The sequence below is a fragment of the Pristiophorus japonicus genome, chromosome 9, assembly GCF_044704955.1.
Source record: "Pristiophorus japonicus isolate sPriJap1 chromosome 9, sPriJap1.hap1, whole genome shotgun sequence".
NCBI lineage: Eukaryota > Metazoa > Chordata > Chondrichthyes > Pristiophoridae > Pristiophorus > Pristiophorus japonicus.
In genome coordinates, this window is record NC_091985.1 from 166,584,232 (window position 1) to 166,604,492 (window position 20,261).

The 20,261-nt window shown below is 43.6% G+C and overlaps 2 protein-coding genes across 2 annotated transcripts in view; one reads left to right on the forward strand and one right to left on the reverse strand.

Moving 5' to 3' along the window:
* Positions 1–14,262, forward strand: part of galm (galactose mutarotase) — a 38,786-nt gene extending 24,524 nt beyond the window's left edge. The window contains exons 4-7 of the mRNA XM_070890072.1: positions 2,697–2,778; positions 5,980–6,121; positions 11,087–11,261; positions 11,736–14,262. Coding sequence (XP_070746173.1) covers positions 2,697–2,778; positions 5,980–6,121; positions 11,087–11,261; positions 11,736–11,822 — 486 coding nt within the window. The 3' untranslated portion in view covers positions 11,823–14,262. The remainder of the gene's footprint in view (positions 1–2,696; positions 2,779–5,979; positions 6,122–11,086; positions 11,262–11,735) is intronic.
* Positions 14,263–19,021: 4,759 nt separating this feature from the next.
* The window catches only part of LOC139273314 (serine/arginine-rich splicing factor 7-like), a 39,230-nt gene continuing 37,990 nt past the window's right edge, over positions 19,022–20,261 (reverse strand). The window contains exon 9 of the mRNA XM_070890073.1: positions 19,022–19,438. Within this exon, the coding sequence (XP_070746174.1) occupies positions 19,384–19,438 (55 nt within the window). The 3' untranslated portion in view covers positions 19,022–19,383. The remainder of the gene's footprint in view (positions 19,439–20,261) is intronic.

The window sequence follows — 20,261 nt, forward strand, 5'->3', positions numbered from 1 at the left end:
GGAACCAGTGGATGTGATGTATTTGGACTTCCAGAAGGCATTTGACAAGGTGCCACATAAAAGGTTACTGCATAAGATAACAGTTCACGGGGTTGGGGGTAATATATTAGCATGGATAGAGAATTGGCTACCTAACAGAAAACAGAGAGTCGGGATAAATGGTTCATTCTCTGGTTGGCAATCAGTAACTAGTGGGGGGCCGCAGGGATCAGTGCTGGGACCCCAACTATTTACAATCTATATTTAACGACTTGGAAGAAGGGACTGAGTGTAATGTAGCCAAGTTTGCTGACTATACGAAGATGGGAGGAAAAGCAATGTGTGAGGAGGACACAAAAAATCTGCAAAAGGACATAGACAGGCTAAATGAGTGGGCAAAAATTTGGCAGATGGAGTATAATGTTGGAAAGTGTGAGGTCATGCACTTTGGCAGAAAAAAATCAAAGAGCAAGTTATTATTTAAATGGAGAAAGATTGCAAAGTGCTGCAGTACAACCGGACCTGGAGGTACTTGTGCATGAAACACAAAAGGTTAGTATGCAGGTACAGCAAGTGATCAGGAAGGCAAATGGAATCATGGCCTTTATTGCAAAGGGGATGGAGTATAAAAGCAGGGAAGTCTTGCCACAGCTATACAGGGTATTGGTGAGGTCACACCTGGAACACTGCGTGCAGTTTTGGTTTCCATATTTACGAAAGGATATACTTGCTTTGGAGGCAGTTCAGAGAAGGTTCACAAGGTTGATTCCGGGGATGAGGGGGTTGACTTATGAGGAAAGGTTGAGTAGGTTGGGCCTCTACTCATTGGAATTCAGAAGAATGAGAGGTGATCTTATCTAAACGTATAAGATTATGAGGGGGCTTGACAAGGTGGATGCAGAGAGGATGTTTCCACTGATGGGGGAGACTAGAACTAGAGGGCACGATCTTAGAATAAGGGGCCGCCCATTTAAAACTGAGATGAGGAGAAATTTCTTCTCTCAGAGGGTTGTAAATCTGTGGAATTCGCTGTCTCGGAGAGCTGTGGAAGCTGGGACATTGAATAAATTTAAGACAGAAATAGACAGTTTCTTAAACGATAATGGGATAAGGGGTTATGGGGAGCGGGCAGGGAAGTGGAGCTGAGTCCATGATCAGATCAGGCATGATCTTATTAAATGGCGGAGCAGGCTTGAGGGGCCGTATGGTCTACTACTGTTCCTATTTCTTATGTTCTTATTGGCAGCAGTCGCGTCCCAGCTGCATTGTGGTAGGCTGATTTAAATATGAAAATGAAGTGTCCCCAGATGGAACATATACACGCCATGCCACCATAAAAATGGCGGCAGGCAGTTTGGAGACATGTTTTCCAATTTTCCTTATTTTTAACCCCTGACCCTCTCCCTCCCCACGTGGGTGTGGGATATCGACCCCGTAGAACCGTAGAATCACACAGCACAGGAGGAGACCATTCGGCCCATCGTGCCTGGGCAGCCTCTTTGAAAGAACGATCCAAGTAGTCCCACTCCCTCTGCTCTTTCCCCACAGCAATGTAAATGTTTCCTTTTTATCTAACTCCCTGAATCAAGTTACTACTGAATCCACTTCCACCACTCTTTCAGGCCATGCAGTCCAGATCATCATAACTCGCTGCGTAAAAAAATGTATCCTCATGTTCCCAAGTTGTTTTGCAAATTACCTTAAATCTGTGTTCTTTGGTTATTGACCAGTGGGAATAGCTTCTCCTTATTAACATTTTTTTTTAAATGGTGTGTGCTCGAGGGGCCGATAATTAGGTCGGGGATTGGGATAAGCCAGAGTCGGAGTATCTGAGAGTGACTCCTTGAGGAGCAGGGAGCCTATAACTGGCCCCCAAACAAAGCTATCGGGGCAAGAGGGAGTGGGGAATCCCTGTGTTGGGTATACCCGCATCCCCCGTCCTTAGTGTCCGCAGAGGTGAGCCTGAGCGTACCATACATGTCGCCGGCAGATGTGCGCCTACCTAGGGTACCTGGCCTGGACCCCTGAAAAAAGGTATTCGTTTATTTTTGGGAAACAAAATTGTTCCCTTACAAAAGGACTGTTTGATTGCGAGGGCCAGTTTCCTTTTGGTTCACTCGAAACCTCCTCTCCACCTTAAACCTCTGACAGTAAAGTCGCTTGCAATCAAAGGTGAAGGAAAGAAAAAACTTGCTTTTACATCACGACTTCAGGACATCCCAAAGCACTTTCAGCCAATTAAATACTTTTTGTGAAGTGTCATCACTGTTGCAATTTCTTCTCTTCTCAGTCCTGAAAGATCCCAAGACACTTCACAGGAACATTATCAGAGAAAACTTCACGCCGACTGCACCAAAGGAGACATTAGGAAAGGTGACTAATGACTTGGTTCATGAGGAAGGTCTTGAGGAGCATCTCAAAGGAGGAGAGTGAGGTGGATGGCTGGAGAGGTTTAGAGAGGGAATTCTGGAGCTTAGTGCCTGGAGGGCTAAAGGCACGGCCACCAACGGTGGACTGAAGGAAGTCGGGGTTGTGCAAGAGGCCAGAATTAGAGCAACACAGATTTCTCGGAGGGCTGGATAAGGTTACAAAGATAGAGAAGGATGAGGCAACGGAGGGATTTACACAGCAGGGTGAGATATAATACTATTAATGTTGAGGAAGCAGTTCTAATATTTGCATTTTCTCCTCTTCCTCTTTTTCCTCTTTCCATTTAGGGAACCCCTAACATCTACGACCATGAGGTTTCTGTAGCAGCAAAGAGCTATCTGCCTGTTGATGAGACATCAATTCCAACTGGTAAAAATATACACGTTATTTTGTTTATCTTTCAGCCCCTATATGGGGAATTATCAAAGAACAGAAAAGTGGGAATGCTGAAAGTGTATTAATTGAATGAAACTGGAGAGATGCAACCGGCCAAACGCAGTGTAATTTGGCTATTTCTTTTTCTCACTAAGCACATATTTGTTCAGTAAATATTCCACCCATCCATCTTGTTGCTGCTACGTTGCGTAGGATTACCAGAATGATGGGAATGTGCTTTTATGAGGTGAGCCTTGAGATATTTCCATTGGAGCATAGAAGACTAAGAGAAGATTTAATGAGGGATTTTAAAATGTTGATGTGTTTTTATGGGACGCACAGGGAAGAACTGTTTGGTCTGGTTGGGATTCAGTGATGAGGGGTCATCACCCAGAGAGTGAGGAGAGAGGTGAGGGTTTATGCAGAGGGTTGTTGAAGCACGGAATGCTTTAGAACAGGAAGCAGTTGAGGTTGTGAACATTGCACCTTTTCAGGGAAAAGTGGATCGAAGCATGGGGAGACCACGGGGCAGTGGGGAGACCACGGGGCTGTAGGAATAGTTTTGGCAAAGAGTGGGCACAGACAAGATGGGCAGAATGGCGTCCTTCCAATGCTGTAAATTTCTATAACAACAACAACTTGTATTTATATAGTGCCTTTAACGTACTGAAACGACCCAAGGCGCTTCACAGGAGTATTATGCGTTAATAATTTGACACTGAGCCGCATAAGTAGAAATTAGGACAGGTGACCAAAAGCTTGGTCAAAGAGGTTGGTTTTAAGGAGCATCTTGAAGGAGGATAGAGAGGTGGAGAGGTTTACGCAGTGAGTTCCAGAGCTTGGGGCCCAGGTAACAGAAGGCACGGCCACCAGTGGTTGAGCGATTGAAAATCAGGGATGATCAAGAGGGCAGAATTAGAGGAGCGTAGACATCTCGGGGGGTTGTGGTGTAGTTCTAATGCGTGTCAGTAATGTACTGTAACATGTGTATATATAGCACCAGCTATCATGTACTGCTTCTCAAATGGAACCACGTGTTGGAAATGTACTGTAATGTGCACATCGCTAGCAAGGCCAGCATTTATTGCCCATGTCTAGTTGTCATGAAGAAGGCTCACCACCATTTCTCAATGAACCGCTAGTCCATAGGGTGAAGGTACTCCCACAGCGCTGGTAGAGAGTTCCAGGACTTTGACCCAGCGCTGCTGAAGGAATGACAATATCTGTCCAAGTTGGGATGGTGTGTGACTTGGAGGGGAACTTGTACCCACTGCCCTTGTCCTTCTAGGTGGTGGAGGTCACAGGTTTGGGGGATGCTGTAAAATAAGCTTTGGCGAGTTCCTGTAGTGCATCCTGTGGATTATTGTTGCTTGTTATATGCAGTCACTGCCTCTTAACAACTTTGTAACAAAACTTCCCTCTTAACTGAAATAGCTCTTGTAAATTCACCTCGTCACCATCGGCAGTTGATCTAAAAACTTGGCATAATTCAATAAATTACTTTTTAATCCCCTTGCTTTTAAGTAGAGTGACTCGTAAAACCATGGTAGTGGATTGCTAAAAACTAAAGCACGAGTGTGTGTTGGTCAATGAGTCATTCTGTGGGGGGAAATTGGAGATGTTGCAATATCTGTTGGCGGAGCTTTGCAGTATGTCATGTGACACTTGGAAACTGATGCACACCATGTCGTGAAATGAAATGTGGTTGAGAACGGGTTCAGGCTTCAATGTATTGCTTCCTCTGGTTAATCGGTCATCGGATATTCACCGTCCAGACACGCACTTGAAACAGTGGCCCCTTGGGCAAAGTAGCAGAGGACATCCAGCACCCAGAGGATCACACCCTGCTGAGTGGTGTCAATATCTTTAGGGGAGAAGCTGGCACAGGATCACCAAAAGTTAGCAAAAAAATGTTTGAAATGAAGGAAAGAAAACCTATTGAAAGCATTCCTGCTATAAAATAAAGCACTTTGTTTCACCTCTGCGGGATGTCCCAAAACGCTTTACAGCCAATGAAGTACTTTTGAAGCGTAGTCACGGTTGCAATGTAGGGAAACACAGCAGCCGATTTGCACACAGCAAGCTCCCACAAACAGCATAGAAACATAGAAAATAGGTGCAGGAGTAGGCCCTTCTAGCCTGCACCGCCATTCAATGAGTTCATGGCTGATAATGGCCAGATAATCCGTTTTTAGTGATGCTGATTGAGGGATACATATTGGCCAGGATATCGGGGAGAACTCCCCTGCTCTTCTTAGAAATGAGCCAACAGAGAGGGCAGACAGGGGCTTGGTTTAATGTCTCATCTGAAAGAAGGCACCTCTGACAGTGCAGAACACCCTCAGTACTGCACTGGAGCATCAGCCTAGATTTGTGCTCTGGAGTGGGAATTGAACCCACGACTTTCTGACTCAGAACTGAAGAAGAAACTTCTTGCATTTATATAGCACCTTTCATATTATCTTGGACTGCCAATCAACGGCTGTTGAAGTGCAGTCACTATTATATAGGCAAACACTGCCAACCAGTTTGTATAACAAGTGGAGCCTATAAACAGAAAGTGAGATAAATGACTAGTTAGTGTTGATTCAAGGATATACAGATGACCTTCAGAGAAGGTAAACATTAGGACACTGGTTACAAGTGCACTACTGTGAAGGATTAAAGAAAGACTTGCATTTATATAGTGCCTTTAACGGCTTCAGGACTCCCAAAGCTTTACAGCCAATGAAGTACTTTTGAAGTGTAGTCGCTGTTGTAATGTAGGAAATGCAGCAGCCAATTTGTGCACAGCAAGCTCCCACAAACAGCAATGTGATGATGATCAGATAATCTGTGATGTTGGTTGAGGGATAAATATTGGCCAGGGCACCGGGGAGAAGTCCCCTGCTCTTCCTCGAAATAGTATCATGGGATCTTTTACGCTCACTTGAGAAGGCAGACTCTGTTTAACTTATATTACCAAAGACGGCACCTCCGACAGTGCAGCATTGGAGTGTCAGCCTAGATGTGCTCAAGTCTCTGGAGTGGAACTTGAATCCACCTTCTGACTCAGAGGTGAGGGTGTTACTCACTGAGCCAAGGCTGACACCTGAAGGTTATGAAGAGTATCAACATGTTTATTCCTTTTTTACACAAGGTAAGCAGATTGTTTGTATGATGCAGTGCTTTAATACATATTTCTGGTTTATAAAGGGGAAATTGCCTCCGTGGAGAACACATGTTTTGATTTGAGAAACCCAGTGGTGCTTGGAAACCACATTGAGAATAAGCTAGCCGGAGGCTTTGACCACAACTTTTGTTTAAGTTTCTCAAAGCAACGATCTCCTTGTGCAAGGTAACCTGCCTGGGAAAGTGGATTACAATTGTTTTAAACTTATTTCCAGATTGTTTTTGCGCAACCCATTTTCACAATGGAACTTTTTGTGTTGTTGCTAACACTTGTGGATTTTGTTCGTTTGTTTGGATTGGCGTCGTTTTTTTTTAAATATATGCAATTCACAGATTGAAGGGCGAGACAAAAAATGTCTTTCTAACACTAATCGTGATAGATTGCACACATTATAGGAGCAGCGCAGAATCAACAAAACCACGGGTGGTGATATTGCTGCACTTGCGTCAATCTTCTCACAAGGCAAGCTATGTTCTGTGTTTTTTTCCCCAAAGTTGGCTGCTGGGATTCATTTGCAATAGTTTAGGGGACAGTAATTAAAGAGAAAGAAAGAACTTGCATTTCAATAGCGCCTTTCACCACCCCAGGGCGGCCCAAAGCACTTCACAGCCAATGAAGTACTTTTGAAATGTTGTCACTGTTGTAATGTAGGAAACGCGGCTGTCAGTTTGCGCACAGCAAGCTCCCACAAACAGCAATGCGGTAGTGAACAGATAATCTGTTTTGGTGATGTTGATTGAGGGATAAATATTGACCAAGTCACAGAGAACTTCCATGATCTTATTCAAAATAGTGCCATGAGATCTTTTACGTTAGCCGTGAACCAACATCTTTCTCCTAGTTTCTCTCCTTATCTCCTCGCGTGCCCTCTCCAAGCTCATCTTGTCTGTGAGACCAACCGCCTGCTCTCTCAACCCCATTCCCACTGAACTGTTGATCACCCGGCTTCCCTTCCTGGCCCCCATGCTAGCTGATATTGTTAATGGTTCCCTCCCCCCCCGGGTTTGTTCCCCATCCCATCAAATCTGTCGTCGTCAACACCCTTGATCCCCTCTGGCCTTGAAAACTACCGCTCCATTTCCAACCTTTTCTCTCCAAATTCATTGAACACGTTGTTGCCTCCCAAATCCACGTCCATCTTTCCCGCAGTTCCATGTTTGAACCTCTCCAATCAGATTTCCACCCCTGCCACAGCACTTAAACAGCCCTAATCAAAATCATAAATTACTTCCTATGTGGCTGTGACCATGAACCTTTACGGCTGCTGACCAAGGGCCGTGCGACTCTTTGTCGCCCGGCACGGACACGATAGGCCGAAATGGCCTCCTTCTGCGCTGTAAATTTCTATGTTTCTATGAAGCACTATCCCTCCTCATCCTTCGCGACCTGTCTGTAACTTTTGAAACGGCTGACCACACCCTCTTCCTCCAACACCTCTCCTCTGTTGTCCAACTGAGAAGGGACTGCCCAAGCCTGATTCCATCCTTATCTATCCAGTCGGAGCCAGAGGAGCTCAGGCAATGGCTTCTCTACCTGACCCCACACCATTAGCCCAAGGATCTACCTCTTATTTTCCATCTACATGGTGCCCCTTGCTGACATCATCCAAAAACATATGAGGTTCCACATGTATGCTGTCAACCCCAGCTTTTTTTTATTATTCAGTGGATGTGGATGTGGATGTAGCAGGTAAGGCCACATTTATTGTCAGTCCATAATTGGCCTCGAGAAGGTGGTGAGCCGCCGCCTTGAATACAACTGACTGGTTGAGGGGCAGTTAAGATTCAACTTCTTGTTGTAGGTCTGGAATCACATATAGGCCAGAATGGGTAATCCCAGCAGATTTCCTTCCCTTAAGAACATTAGAGATGGGTTTTTACAACAATCCGCTAGTTTCATGGTCATTGGCTTAGAACATAAGAACATAAGAATTAGGAACAGGAGTAGGCCATCTAGCCCCTTGAGCCTGCTCCGCCATTCAACAAGATCATGGCTGATCTGGCCGTGGACTCAGCTCCACTTACCCGCCCTCTCCCCATAACCCTTAATTCCCTTATTGGTTAAAAATCTATCTATCTGTGATTTGAATATATTCAATGAGCTAGCCTCAACTGCTTCCTTGGGCAGAGAATTCCACAGATTCACAACCCTCTGGGAGAAGAAATTCCTTCTCAACTCGGTTTTAAATTGGCTCCCCCGTATTTTGAGGCTGTGCCCCCTAGTTCTAGTCTCCCCTACCAGTGGAAACAACCTCTCTGCCTCTATCTTGTCTATCCCTTTCATTATTTTAAATGTTTCTATAAGATCACCCCTCATCCTTCTGAACTCCAACGAGTAAAGACCCAGTCTACTCAATCTATCATCATAAGGTAACCCCCTCATCTCCGGAATCAGCCTATTGAATAGTCTCTGTACCCCCGCCAAGGCTAGTATATCCTTCCTTAAGTAAGGTGACCAAAACTGCACGCAATACTCCAGGTGCGGCCTCACCAATACCCTGTACAGTTGCAGCAGGACCTCCCTGCTTTTGTACTACATCTCTCTCGCAATGAAGGCCAACATTCCATTCGCCTTCCTGATTACCTGCTGCACCTGCAAACTAACTTTTTGGGATTCATGCACAAGGACCCCCAGGTCCCTCTGCACCGCAGCATGTTGTAATTTCTCCCCATTCAAATAATATTCCTTTTACTGTTTTTTTTCCCCAAGGTGGATGACCTCACATTTTCCGACATTGTATTCCATCTGCCAAACCTTAGCCCATTCGCTTAACCTATCTAAATCTCTTTGCAGCCTCTCTGTGTCTTCTACACAACCCGCTTTCCCACTAATCTTTGTGTCATCTGCAAATTTTGTTACACTACACTCTGTCCCCTCTTTCAGGTCATCTATGTTTTTTGTAAACAGTTGTGGTCCCAGCACCGATCCCTGTGGCACACCACTAACCACCGATTGCCAACCCGAAAAGGACCCATTTATCCCAACTCTCTGCTTTCTGTTAGCCAGCCAATTCTCGATCCATGCTAATACATTTCCTCTGACTCCGCGTATCTCTATCTTCTGCAGTAACCTTTTGTGTGGCGCCTTATCGAATGCCTTTTGGAAATCTAAATACACCACATCCATCGGTACACCTCTATCCACCATGCTTGTTATATCCTCAAAGAATTCCAGTAAATTAGTTAAACATGATTTCCCCTTCATGAATCCATGTTGCGTCTGCTTGATTGCACTCTTCCTATCTAGATGTCCCGCTATTTCTTCCTTAATGATAGCTTCAAGCATTTTCCCCACTACAGATGTTAAACTAACTGGCCTATAGTTACCTGCCTTTTGTCTGCCCCCTTTTTTAAACAGAGGCGTTACATTAGCAGCTTTCCAATCCCCTGGTACCTCCCCAGAGTCCAGAGAAATTTGGTAGATTATAACGAATGCATCTGCTATAACTTCCACCATCTCTTTTAATACCCTGGGATGCATTTCATCAGGACCAGGTGACTTGTCTACCTTGAGTCCCATTAGCCTGTCCAGCACTACCCCCCTAGTGATAGTGATTGTCTCAAGGTCCTCCCTTCCCACATTCCCGTGACCAGCAATTTTTGCCATGGTTTTTGTGTCTTCCACTGTGAAGACCAAAGCAAAATTATTGTTTAAGGTCTCAGCCATTTCCACATTTCCCATTATTAAATCCCCCTTCTCATCTTCTAAAGCTTGATTGAATTTAAATTTCCCAGCTGCCGTGGTGTGATTTGAACTTGTGTCTCTGGATCATTAGTCCAAGCTTCAGTAACATAACTACCTTACCTCCTGCTCTAGCTCATCATCACCTCTCTAGACCCCTCCTCTGATTTGTCACACTGCTTGTCTGACATCCAGTATTGGATGAGCTGAAATTTTGCTCTACTTAAACATTGGTAAGACTGAAGCCGTTGTCTTCAACCTCTGCCACAAACACCATTCCCTAGCCACCGCCTCAGGCTGAACCAGACTGCTTGCCGCCTTGGCGTCGTATTTGACCCGGAGCTGAACTTCTGACCCCACATCCCCTCCATCACCCAGACTGCCTAATTCCTCTTCTGTAAGGTCACCTGTCTCTGCCACTGCCACAACCCATCTGCTGCTGAAACCCTCATCCATGTCACTTCTCGACTCGACTATTCCAATGCTCTCCTGGCCGGCCTTCCATCTTCCACCCTCCAGAAACTTAAGCTCATCCAAAACTCTGTTGCCTTTATCCTAATTTGCATAAAGTCCCGTTCACCCAACATCCCTATGCTCTCTGACACCAGCACCTCCATTTTAAAATTCTCATCCTCATATTCAAATTCCCTCCAGACCTCGTTCCTCCCTATCGCTGTAAGCTGCTCCAGCCCTACAACTCTCTCAGAACTCTGCATTCCTGGCCTCTTGTATATTCCCCCACTCCCCTTCACCCCACCATTGGTGGCTCTGCCTTCAGCCACCCAGACACCAAGCTCCAGAATTCCCTCCCTAAACCTCTTTGCCTTTCCACTCCTACTTTAAGACTCTCCTTTAAACCTACCTCTTTGACCCAAGCTTTTATTCATGTCCTAACATCTCCGTTGGCTGTCAAATTTTGTTTGAGTTACGCTTCTGTGACACGCCTTGGGACATTTTCCAACATTAAAAGCACTATAGCAATGCAAGTTGTCTACCTGAGAAGGCAGGCAGGGCCTCGGTTTAACGTTTGATCTGAAAAACAGCACTTCCAACAATGCTGCACTCCCTCAGGACTGCACTGAAGTGTTAGCCTGGATTTTGTGCTCAAGTCTCTGGAGTGGGACTTGAACCCATTGTATTAGCGAAACAAGGTAAGTTGGTGCAGACGAGCTATGTAATAGAATTATTAAAGCAGAGCTGTGTGGGGGCAGCTGAATAATGGAGAATTGTCAGTTTTACCGTGAGGGATATTGGACAGAGAAAAAGTACTGTCCATGGATGTGTCCAGGTATCAGTTGCTGATGGCCAGGTTAGAGCAACCTGCTAGCACGAAACTCACGTCCCATCGAGCCATGAGTAGAATGTAGACTAGGGAGAAAGTTTGGGGAATAAATCTTAAAACACTCTCAAAAACGAGTAGCCAGCGAAACATACTGTTCTTGTTCACAGGGTTTACCATCGCCCAAGTGGCAGGCTACTGGAGGTCGAGACTACACAGCCGGGAATTCAATTCTACACTGCCAATTTTCTTGATGGGAGCTTGAAGGGCAAAGGAGGGGCCGTATACCCTAAGCATTCGGGGTTTTGTCTGGAAACCCAGAATTGGCCTGATGCTGTCAACAAGGTTAGTTGAAGGCAAAAGAAACCGTTGAATATTTTTTGTGTGTGTGTATTAATTTGGATATATTCTAAGAATTTTGCTTGAACAAAGTATCTAGTAACGTGCTCTAGCTTGCCATCTGGATCATTGCCCTAAACCATTATCTCTAATTTGCAAACAAAACTTGTTACCACACTGCTCTTCTGCAACTCATCACCGCTAAAATTAAGAAAAACAGACGATTTGGTAAATTAGGACCAGTTGAAAATTGTTGCACAACTTGCATTGATAGCATCTTTAATGTAGTAAAACATCACAGGCGCATTATCAGACAAAATTTAATACGGGCAGCAGAGATTCTGATGAGCTTATGGAGGGGACTAGGCACGAGGCCAGCCAGAGCATTGGAATAGTCTGCATATTGCTTTTTGCGCACAATGTTTACTATTTCTGAGAGTTAGATTTTAGTTTCATGCTTTCAAATGTTTTATGTTACAGACAAATTTCCCAGATGCATTGCTGAGACCTGGCGAAGAATATAACCACACAACATGGTTTAAGTTCTCTGTACTTCCGGAGCAATAATTTGAGCAGCTATGTTGCAGTTGCCATATTTTAATCAAAACACTTATTCTTAAATTACATTAGTTAGAACAAAAAAATAAAATCACGCTTAGTGGAGGGGGTGGTAAGGAAAGAATTTAACGCTCTTTTTAATAAATACCGAGGAAAGTTAAATCATGCATTTACCCGATGTGTCCACAGAGGGCGTGTTCATACAAAGACACCCAAATTGAGCAGTGCCAACCTAGGATGAGGCCCAGCTTAGATCTTAATTTAATGTTTTTCCCCAACATCAAAGTTGCCACTAGGTTACATAGCTGTTCCAATTCAGTTTATTTGGGAAAGTAGGAACAGATTAGAAGACTGGATGTTTGAAGTTAGCTAAGCACTTGGGTTAGTATTTGGCACAAGACTTAGGAACAGGAGTAGACCATTTAGCCCCTCGACCCTGTTCTGCGACCTTACTCCATATCCCTTAATACGTTTGGTTAATAAAAATCTATCAGTCTCAGATTTAAAACAACAATTGATCTAGCATCAATTGCCGTTTGCGGAAGAGAGTTCCAAATGTCTATCACCCTTTGTGTGTAGAAGTATTTCCTAATTTCACTCACTAACCAGAGTATCTCTAGCTACCCATTCTGTTCCCCTTACTATCTTTGAACACTTAGATCAAATCACCCCTTAGCCTTCTAAATTCCAGGGAATACAACCCTAGTTTGTGTAATCTCTCCTACATTGAAATTCATTTGCTCATTTGTTTACTCTATCAGTATGTCTTTATAATTTTATGCTTCCATTTACACTGCTTACAATGCCGCCTATCTTTGTGTCGTAGAAAAATTTGGCTTTCTGTCCCAACATGTATGTTAATAAGTACAGTTAATATAAGGCCCCAACACAGAGCCCTGTGGGACACTAGTCACATCCTGCCAGTTAAGAGTACCTGCCTATTATCACTACACTTGTCTTCTGCTGCTCAGCCAATAATTTGCCTTCAGTTCCATGGGCTTCAACCATAGTTAACAGTCTCTTATGAGGGACTTTGTCAAATGCCTTCTGGAAGTCCATATAAATACCATTCATAGACATTCCCTTGTCCACTACTTTAGACACCTACAGAAAATTCAGTCAGGTTTGTCAAGCATGAACTACCCTTTACAAATCTATGCTGGCTATCTCTGATCAGCTGAACATTTTCAAGGTGTTCAGTCATTCTATCCTTACAGACTTTAGTCATTTCCCAACAACCAATGTTAGGGGTTGTATGTGTAATTTCCAATCTAAAGGAACAGTTCCCGAATAGAGAGAACTTGCATTTATATTGTGTCATTCATGACTTCCGGATGACCCAAAACACTGCACAGACAATTAAGTACTTTTGAAGTGTAATCACTGTTGTTATGTCGGAAACACACAGATAGGTCCAACAAACAGCAATGAGATAATGACCAGATAATCTCCTTCAGTGGTGTTGATTGAGGAATAAATATTTATCAGGAAGAACTCCCCTGCACTTCTTCAAAATATCTTTCACGTCCACCAGAGGGCCTTGGTTTAATGTCTCATCCTAAAGACGGCACCTCCGACAGTGCAGCACTCTCTCCATACTGAACTGGAGTGTGAGACTAGAGCTTGTGCTCAAGTCCCGTGTGCACAAAAATATCCTCCAAACGCAATTGATTACGCTAAAGATATTGATTCAACTATTTGTATTAAACATAGACATTCTCAAAAACATAAGGGAAGGCCAGAGATATTTATGGCAAGAATGTTGGCTAGACCTTTGGCCCATTACATCACCCCACCCTTTGTCTTTGAGCGTTACAAAATGACAGAACTCTCAGAAGAAAAAGATAATTCATTTAAAAAAATAATAAAATCTTATCACAGGAAGTCAGTAGCAATCACAAGTGTTACTTACATTGCTATTTCTGCTTCACCTACTGCATTCTAAGTGGCAAACTTAATACCCTACCTGCCGTAGGTCATTGTACTTCCCCTAGAACCAAAACAAATGAGTAAAACTGGTACAAAATTTTAGCCTATGTAAATTGGTGAGGCTCTTTTTAAAATACTTTTGTTTAAATTGAAAAGTAATTCTGTTTTCTTTCACAAATGAAAGGGTAATGTCAGATTTCAATGACCTTGCAACTTGATGGTTTTCCCAGTAGTTGTTAAAAGCAAGCAACTCTGAAATAAGTAGCCTTGAATGTTGTAATAGTTCCTTTTTCAATGATAAATGGCATAAACTTTATGCCCAGTGACCATGACTTTTTAAACAGTATTTCCACATCACATCTATACTGTGCAAGGCACTTTTATTTTTCTGTACCTCTTTGATCATTGCCCTGTATGGTTAAGTGACAGCACATTAACGAAAGAATGAAATGACAATATTAATTCAAAAAGTGCATTCCAGATTATAACATGCTGCATTAAAAAAAATCTTTTCATCTCTCCTCTTTTGCCATGTGATGTGACTTTACATTGGATAGCTCTGGCACAGGCATGGTGGGCTGAATGGCCTCTTTCTGTTGTGTGTGTTTGTATGATTCTATGAAACTTTTGTCCTATTAGTTTAGGTTGGATTTGAACTTAATCTGTGACTCAGTTGACCTCCCTAGACAGACACTCAGCTATTGCAACTGCACTGCTATTTTGGTGAGCTGAGCATCACCCATTCCTTACATTAGGCTGCCCTATTTCTTACATTGTTCATGAAAAGGTTCATTTTCCAGGCTATCAAGTCTGTAACTATGAATATATAGCGATGTATATCCAAGTCAGGATGGTGTGTGACTTGGAGGTGACATTACCGCTGCATGTCCTTTTTGGCAAGGGATCGTGGAGGTGCTGTCAAAGTAACATTCCATGGTTAGCACACACTGCAGTTAGTCTGCCAGTGGTGGAGTGGGAATTTAATGGCAGGAGCAAAATGTTCTGTCTTGGATGGTGTTGAGTTTCTTGATGCACCTATCGAGACAAGTAATGTGGATCCTATCACACTCCTAGCTTGATACGAATGTCTTCACTGGCAAGGATTCCCAGTGAAAAGGATGGCCGAGCTTAATTCCTGCACTCAAAAAAGGAAATTACCATCTATAAAGGTTTCTCAGCAGGGACGGCGTGATAGACTGGTCACTTCCAAGGTAATATGGAGAAACAATTAAAAGCAAATCGAATGTAGATGCACAAGCAGAACTGTGGAGACTGTAAGGCAGACCAAGACTTGCAATGCACTAATCAGACCTCACTTACAATACTGCTTGTATTCTGGTCATCTCACTTCAGAAGAATTGTTTAAGTATTTAAAAGTTCAAAGACAAGAACAAGAACAATGATGTGTGTCTAAACTATTAAAGAGTAGGCAACTTTAAATTCTAGTCTCGATAGATATAGCACCTCACGCCATGTCTGCGACTGTTTTAGATTAATTGAGATTGATGGCTATTAGTCAATAACTCCATTATCATTGGATTATGCAACTACCACAATTGTAGAAGGCAAACTAGATAGACCGTAGGTTTTTTAAAAAAAAACTAGCATTTTTATACATTTATCCTGCATGCTCAAATTATGCCTTTAAAGATGGTTCTTTGGTTCCTTTTATCATGGTCACCTGAGTCGGTAGCACACTCACCTGAGTCAGAAGGCTGTGGGTTCAAGTCCCACTCCAGGAACTTGAGCACATAAATCTAGGTTGACACTCCAGTACAGTACTGAACTGTCGGAGGTGCCTCCTTTCAGGTGAGACGTAAAACCGAGGCCCTGTATGTCCTCTCAGGTGGACGTAAAAATCCCATGACACTATTACAAAGGAGCTGGGGAGTTATTCCTGTTTCCCACATACTTATGTGCATAAAGGGCGGTAGATGTGTTTGGGGAGAAGGCTGATGGGGTGGAGGTTTGATGGTTCAAAAGGAGCCAATAGCAATTTGGGTCCTAGTAGCCTGGACCCCGCTACTTTCCTCCCGCACACTGGAAGATCCCAGCAACTGCAAATATTTCTGCACTTTGGTCCCTAGTGTTAAAAACACCCCTACCCAATTACTGCACAACCCCAAGATACGCTTCCTTCTCCCTCAGCGTTCACAATTCCCTACATAACATTTCCACTAATCATGATTCCACAACTACCCCGATGCTTCCAAATCCCAAAATTGCCCTCATCAGTATTCCCAGATCCCCCTCCCAATGATCCCAAGACCTGCCCCCATGTGCAGTAATTCCCAAGACCCCTGCTCATTCCCAGAGCTGTTCCCAAAGACAGAAGTCAGTGTCTCTGGAACTGCTTGGCATAACACCCATTCCAAAACCTCTAACTCCCTATGAGGTGGACAAATTAACTGCGCAGATAGCTGTTAACGGATACGATGTAATTGGCATCACGGAGACATGGCTCCAGGGTGACCAACATCCAGGGGTATTCAGCATTTAGGAAGGATAGACAGAAAGGAAAAGGAGGCGGGGTGGCGCTGCAGGTTAAAGAGGAAATTAATGCAATAAGTAAGGAGGGACATTTGCCTGGATGATGTGGAATCGGTATGGGTGGAGCTGCAGAATACCAAAGGGCAGAAAACACTAGTGGGAGTTGTGTACAGACCACCAAACAGTAGTAGTGAGGTTGGGGACAGTATCAAACAAATGAGGGATGTGTGCAATAAAGGTACAGCAGTTATCATGGGCGACTTTAATCTACATATTGATTGGGCCAACCAAACTGTCAGCAATGTGCTGGAGGAGAATTTCCTGGAGTGTATTAGGGATGTTTTCTAGACCAATATGTCAAGGAACCAATTAGAGAGCTGGCCATCATAGACTGGGTGATGTGTAATGAGAAGGGACTAATTAGCAATCTTGTTGTGCGAGGCCCCTTGGGGGAAGAGTGACAATAATATGGTAAATTCTTTATTCAGATGGAGTGACAGTTAATTCAGAAACTAGGGTCCTGAACTTAAGGAAGGGTAACTTCAATGGTATGAGGCGTGAATTGGCTAGAATAGACTGGCAAAGGATACTTAAAGGGTTGACGGTGGATAAGCAATGGCAAACATTTAAAGATCACATGGATGAACTTCAACAATTGTACATCCCTGTCTGGAGTAAAAATTAAACGGGGAAGGTGGAACAACCATGGCTAACAAGGGAAATTAAGGATAGTGTTAAAACCAAGGAAGAGGCATATAAATTGGCTAGAAAAAGCAACAAACCTGAGGACTGGGAGAAATTTAGAATTCAACAGAGAAGAACTAAGGGTTTAATTAAGAGGGAGAAAATAGAGTACGAGAGGAAGCTTGCAGGGAACATAAAAACTGACTGCAAAAGCTTCTATAGATTAGTGAAGACAAACGTAGATCCTTTGCAGTCAGACTCAGGTGAATTAATAATGGGGAACAAAGAAATGGCAGATCAATTGAACAAATACTTCGGTTCTGTCTTCATAAAGGAAGACACAAATAACCTTCCGAATGTACTAGGTGCCAGGGGTCTAGTGAGAAGGAGGAACTGAAAGATATCTTTATAAAGCTGGAAATTGTGTTCGGGAGATTGATGGGATCGAAGGCCGATAAATCCCCGGGACCTGATAGTCTGCATCCCAGAGTACTTAAGGAAGTGGCCCTAGAAATAGTGGATGCATTGGTGAACATTTTCCAACAGTCGATCGACTCTGGATCAGTTCCTATGGACTGGAGGGTAGCTAATGTACCACCACTTTTTTAAAAAGGGAGAAAACGGGTAATTATAGACCGGTTAGCCTGACATCAGTTATGGGGAAAATGTTGGAATCAATCATTAAGGATGAAATAGCAGCACATTTGGAAAGCAGTGACAGGATCGGTCCAAGTCAGCATGGATTTATGAAAGGAAAATCATGCTTGACGAATCTTCTGGAATTTATTGAGGATGTAACTAGCAGAGTGGACAAGGGAGAACCAGTGGATGTGGTGTATTTGGACTTTGAAAAGGCTTTTAACAAGGTCCCGCACAAGAGATTGGTGTGCAAAATTAAAGCACATGGTATTGGGGGTTATGTACTGACATGGATAGAGAACTGGTTGGCAGATAGGAAGCAGAGAGTCGGGATAAACGGGTCCTTTTCAGAATGGCAGGCAGTGACTAGCGGAGTGCCACAGAGCTCAGTGCTGGGACCCCAGCTATTTACAATATACATTAATGATTTAGATGAAGGAATTGAGTGTAATATCTCCAAGTTTGTAGATGACACTAAGTTGGGTGGTGGTGTGAGCTGTGAGGAGGATGCTAAGAGGCTGCAGGGTGACTTGGGACAGGTTAGGTGAATGGGCAAATGCATGGCAGATGCAGTATAATGTGGATAAATGTGAGGTTACCCATTTTGGTGGCAAAAACACGAAGGCAGATTATCTGAATGGCGGCAGATTAGGAAAAGGGGAGGTGCAACGAGACCCGAGTGTCATGGTTCATCAGTCATTGAAAGTTGGCATGCAGGTACAGCAGGCGGTTAAGGTGGCAAATGGTATGTTGGCCTTCATAGCTAGGGTATTTGAGTATAGGAGCAGGGAGGTCTTACTGCAGTTGTATAGGGCCTTGGTGAGGCCTCACCTGGAATATTGTGTTCAGTTTTGGTCTCCTAATCGGAGGAAGGATGTTCTTGCTATTGAGGGAGTGCAGCGAAGGTTCACCAGACTGATTCCAGGGATGGCTGGACTGACATATGAGGAGAGACTGGATCAACTGGGCCTTTATTCGCTGGAGTTTAGAAAGATGAGAGGGGATCTCATAGAAACGTATAAGATTCTGACGGGGCTGGACAGGTTAGATGTGGGAAGAATGTTCCCGATGTTGGGGAAGTCCAGAACCAGGGGACATAGTCTTAGGGTAAGGGGTAGGCCATTTTGGACTGAGATGAGGAGAAACTTCTTCACTCAGAGTTGTTAACCTGTGGAATTCCCTGCCGCAGAGAGTTGTTGATGCCAGTTCATTGGATATATTCAAGAGGGAGTTAGATATGGCCCTTACATCAAAAGAGATCAAGGGGTATGGAGAGAAAGCAGCAAAGGGGTACTGAAGGAATGATCAGCCATGATCTTATTGAATGGTGGTGGTGCAGGCTTGAAGGGCCGAATGGCCTACTCCTGCACCTATTTTCTATGTTTCTATGAGCAACACCACAGGAGATCCTCCAGCCAGTAATTTTTTCCGAACACAATGGAAGTACAAAAATTTAGACACACCGCTCAGGACAATTTATTTATTTCTATTTCCAGATACAAAAATGTGATACACTTCAACTGGTTTGAGAGGAATCTGACATTAGAACAAAAGAATACAACACAGTTATGCAGGAAAAAAATGCAGGTTACTGGATTTAGTCTCTACTCTAAGATGTGTACTCTTTTTTAAAAAAACAAAACATCAGTCCTACCCGCGCCATATATTTTTTCCACAAAGGAGGAAAAAGGAAGCATGAAAAATTAAGTTAGAAACAAGCCCTTACATTTAAAATCAAATCAAAAAACCCACAAAGAATCAAAAGATTCCCGTACAACTTCAAAGAATGTAAACAAAAAACATTCATTCTAAAGTTTTGCCTTGCAACTTAGTCATTTCTGTTGGGACTTGCACTTCTACGAGAATTTTCAGATGGTGTGCGACTGAGGAAAAAAAACAAAAAACAGTAATCAGAACAGTATTTCAAAATAGTTCATCTTCTACATCATCATAGGCAGTCCCTCAGAATCGAGGAAGACTTGCTTCCATTCCCAAAGTGAGTTCTTTGGTGACTGAACAGTCCAATACGAGAGCCACAGACTCTCACAGGCGGGACAGACATTCGTCGAGGGAAGGGGTCGGTGGGGCTGGTTTGCCGCGTGCTCCTTCCGCTGCCTGCGCTCGACCTCTTCATGCTCTTTGCGTTGAGACTCGAAGAGCTCAACGCCCTCCCAGATGCACTTTCTCCACCTCGGGCGGTCTGTGGCCAGGGTCTCCCAGGTGTCAGAGGTGATGTTACACTTTACCAGGGAGGCTTTGAGAGTGTCCTTGTAACGCTTCCGCTGCCCACCTTTGGCTCGTTTACCATGAAAGAGCTCCGCATAAAGCATTTGCTTAGGGAGTCTCGTATCTGGCATGCAAACTATATTTCAAGGGACCGTCAATTCCCCCTCTGCTCATTCTCAAAATAAAAGTATTTCTCAGGCATTTCTGACCAATAAAGCAGTCAGGTGTCCCATTCCAAGGCTTTTGCCAATATTGCTTTATAACCTATTAAGGCAACAATAACAATACAAAAGGAATTTGGAACTGAATTAGTTGCAATGACAAGGAGCAGTAATGCACAATTCCATAAGCCAAAACAACTGAGTTAAGCAGGAGTATAGAATTTGTATGCCATAGCTTCATGTGGATCCTGTTTGTATGTTGGGTAATTTATGTGCTACTGAAATAAAATGTAGATGATAAAATAGCTGATGGGGCAGC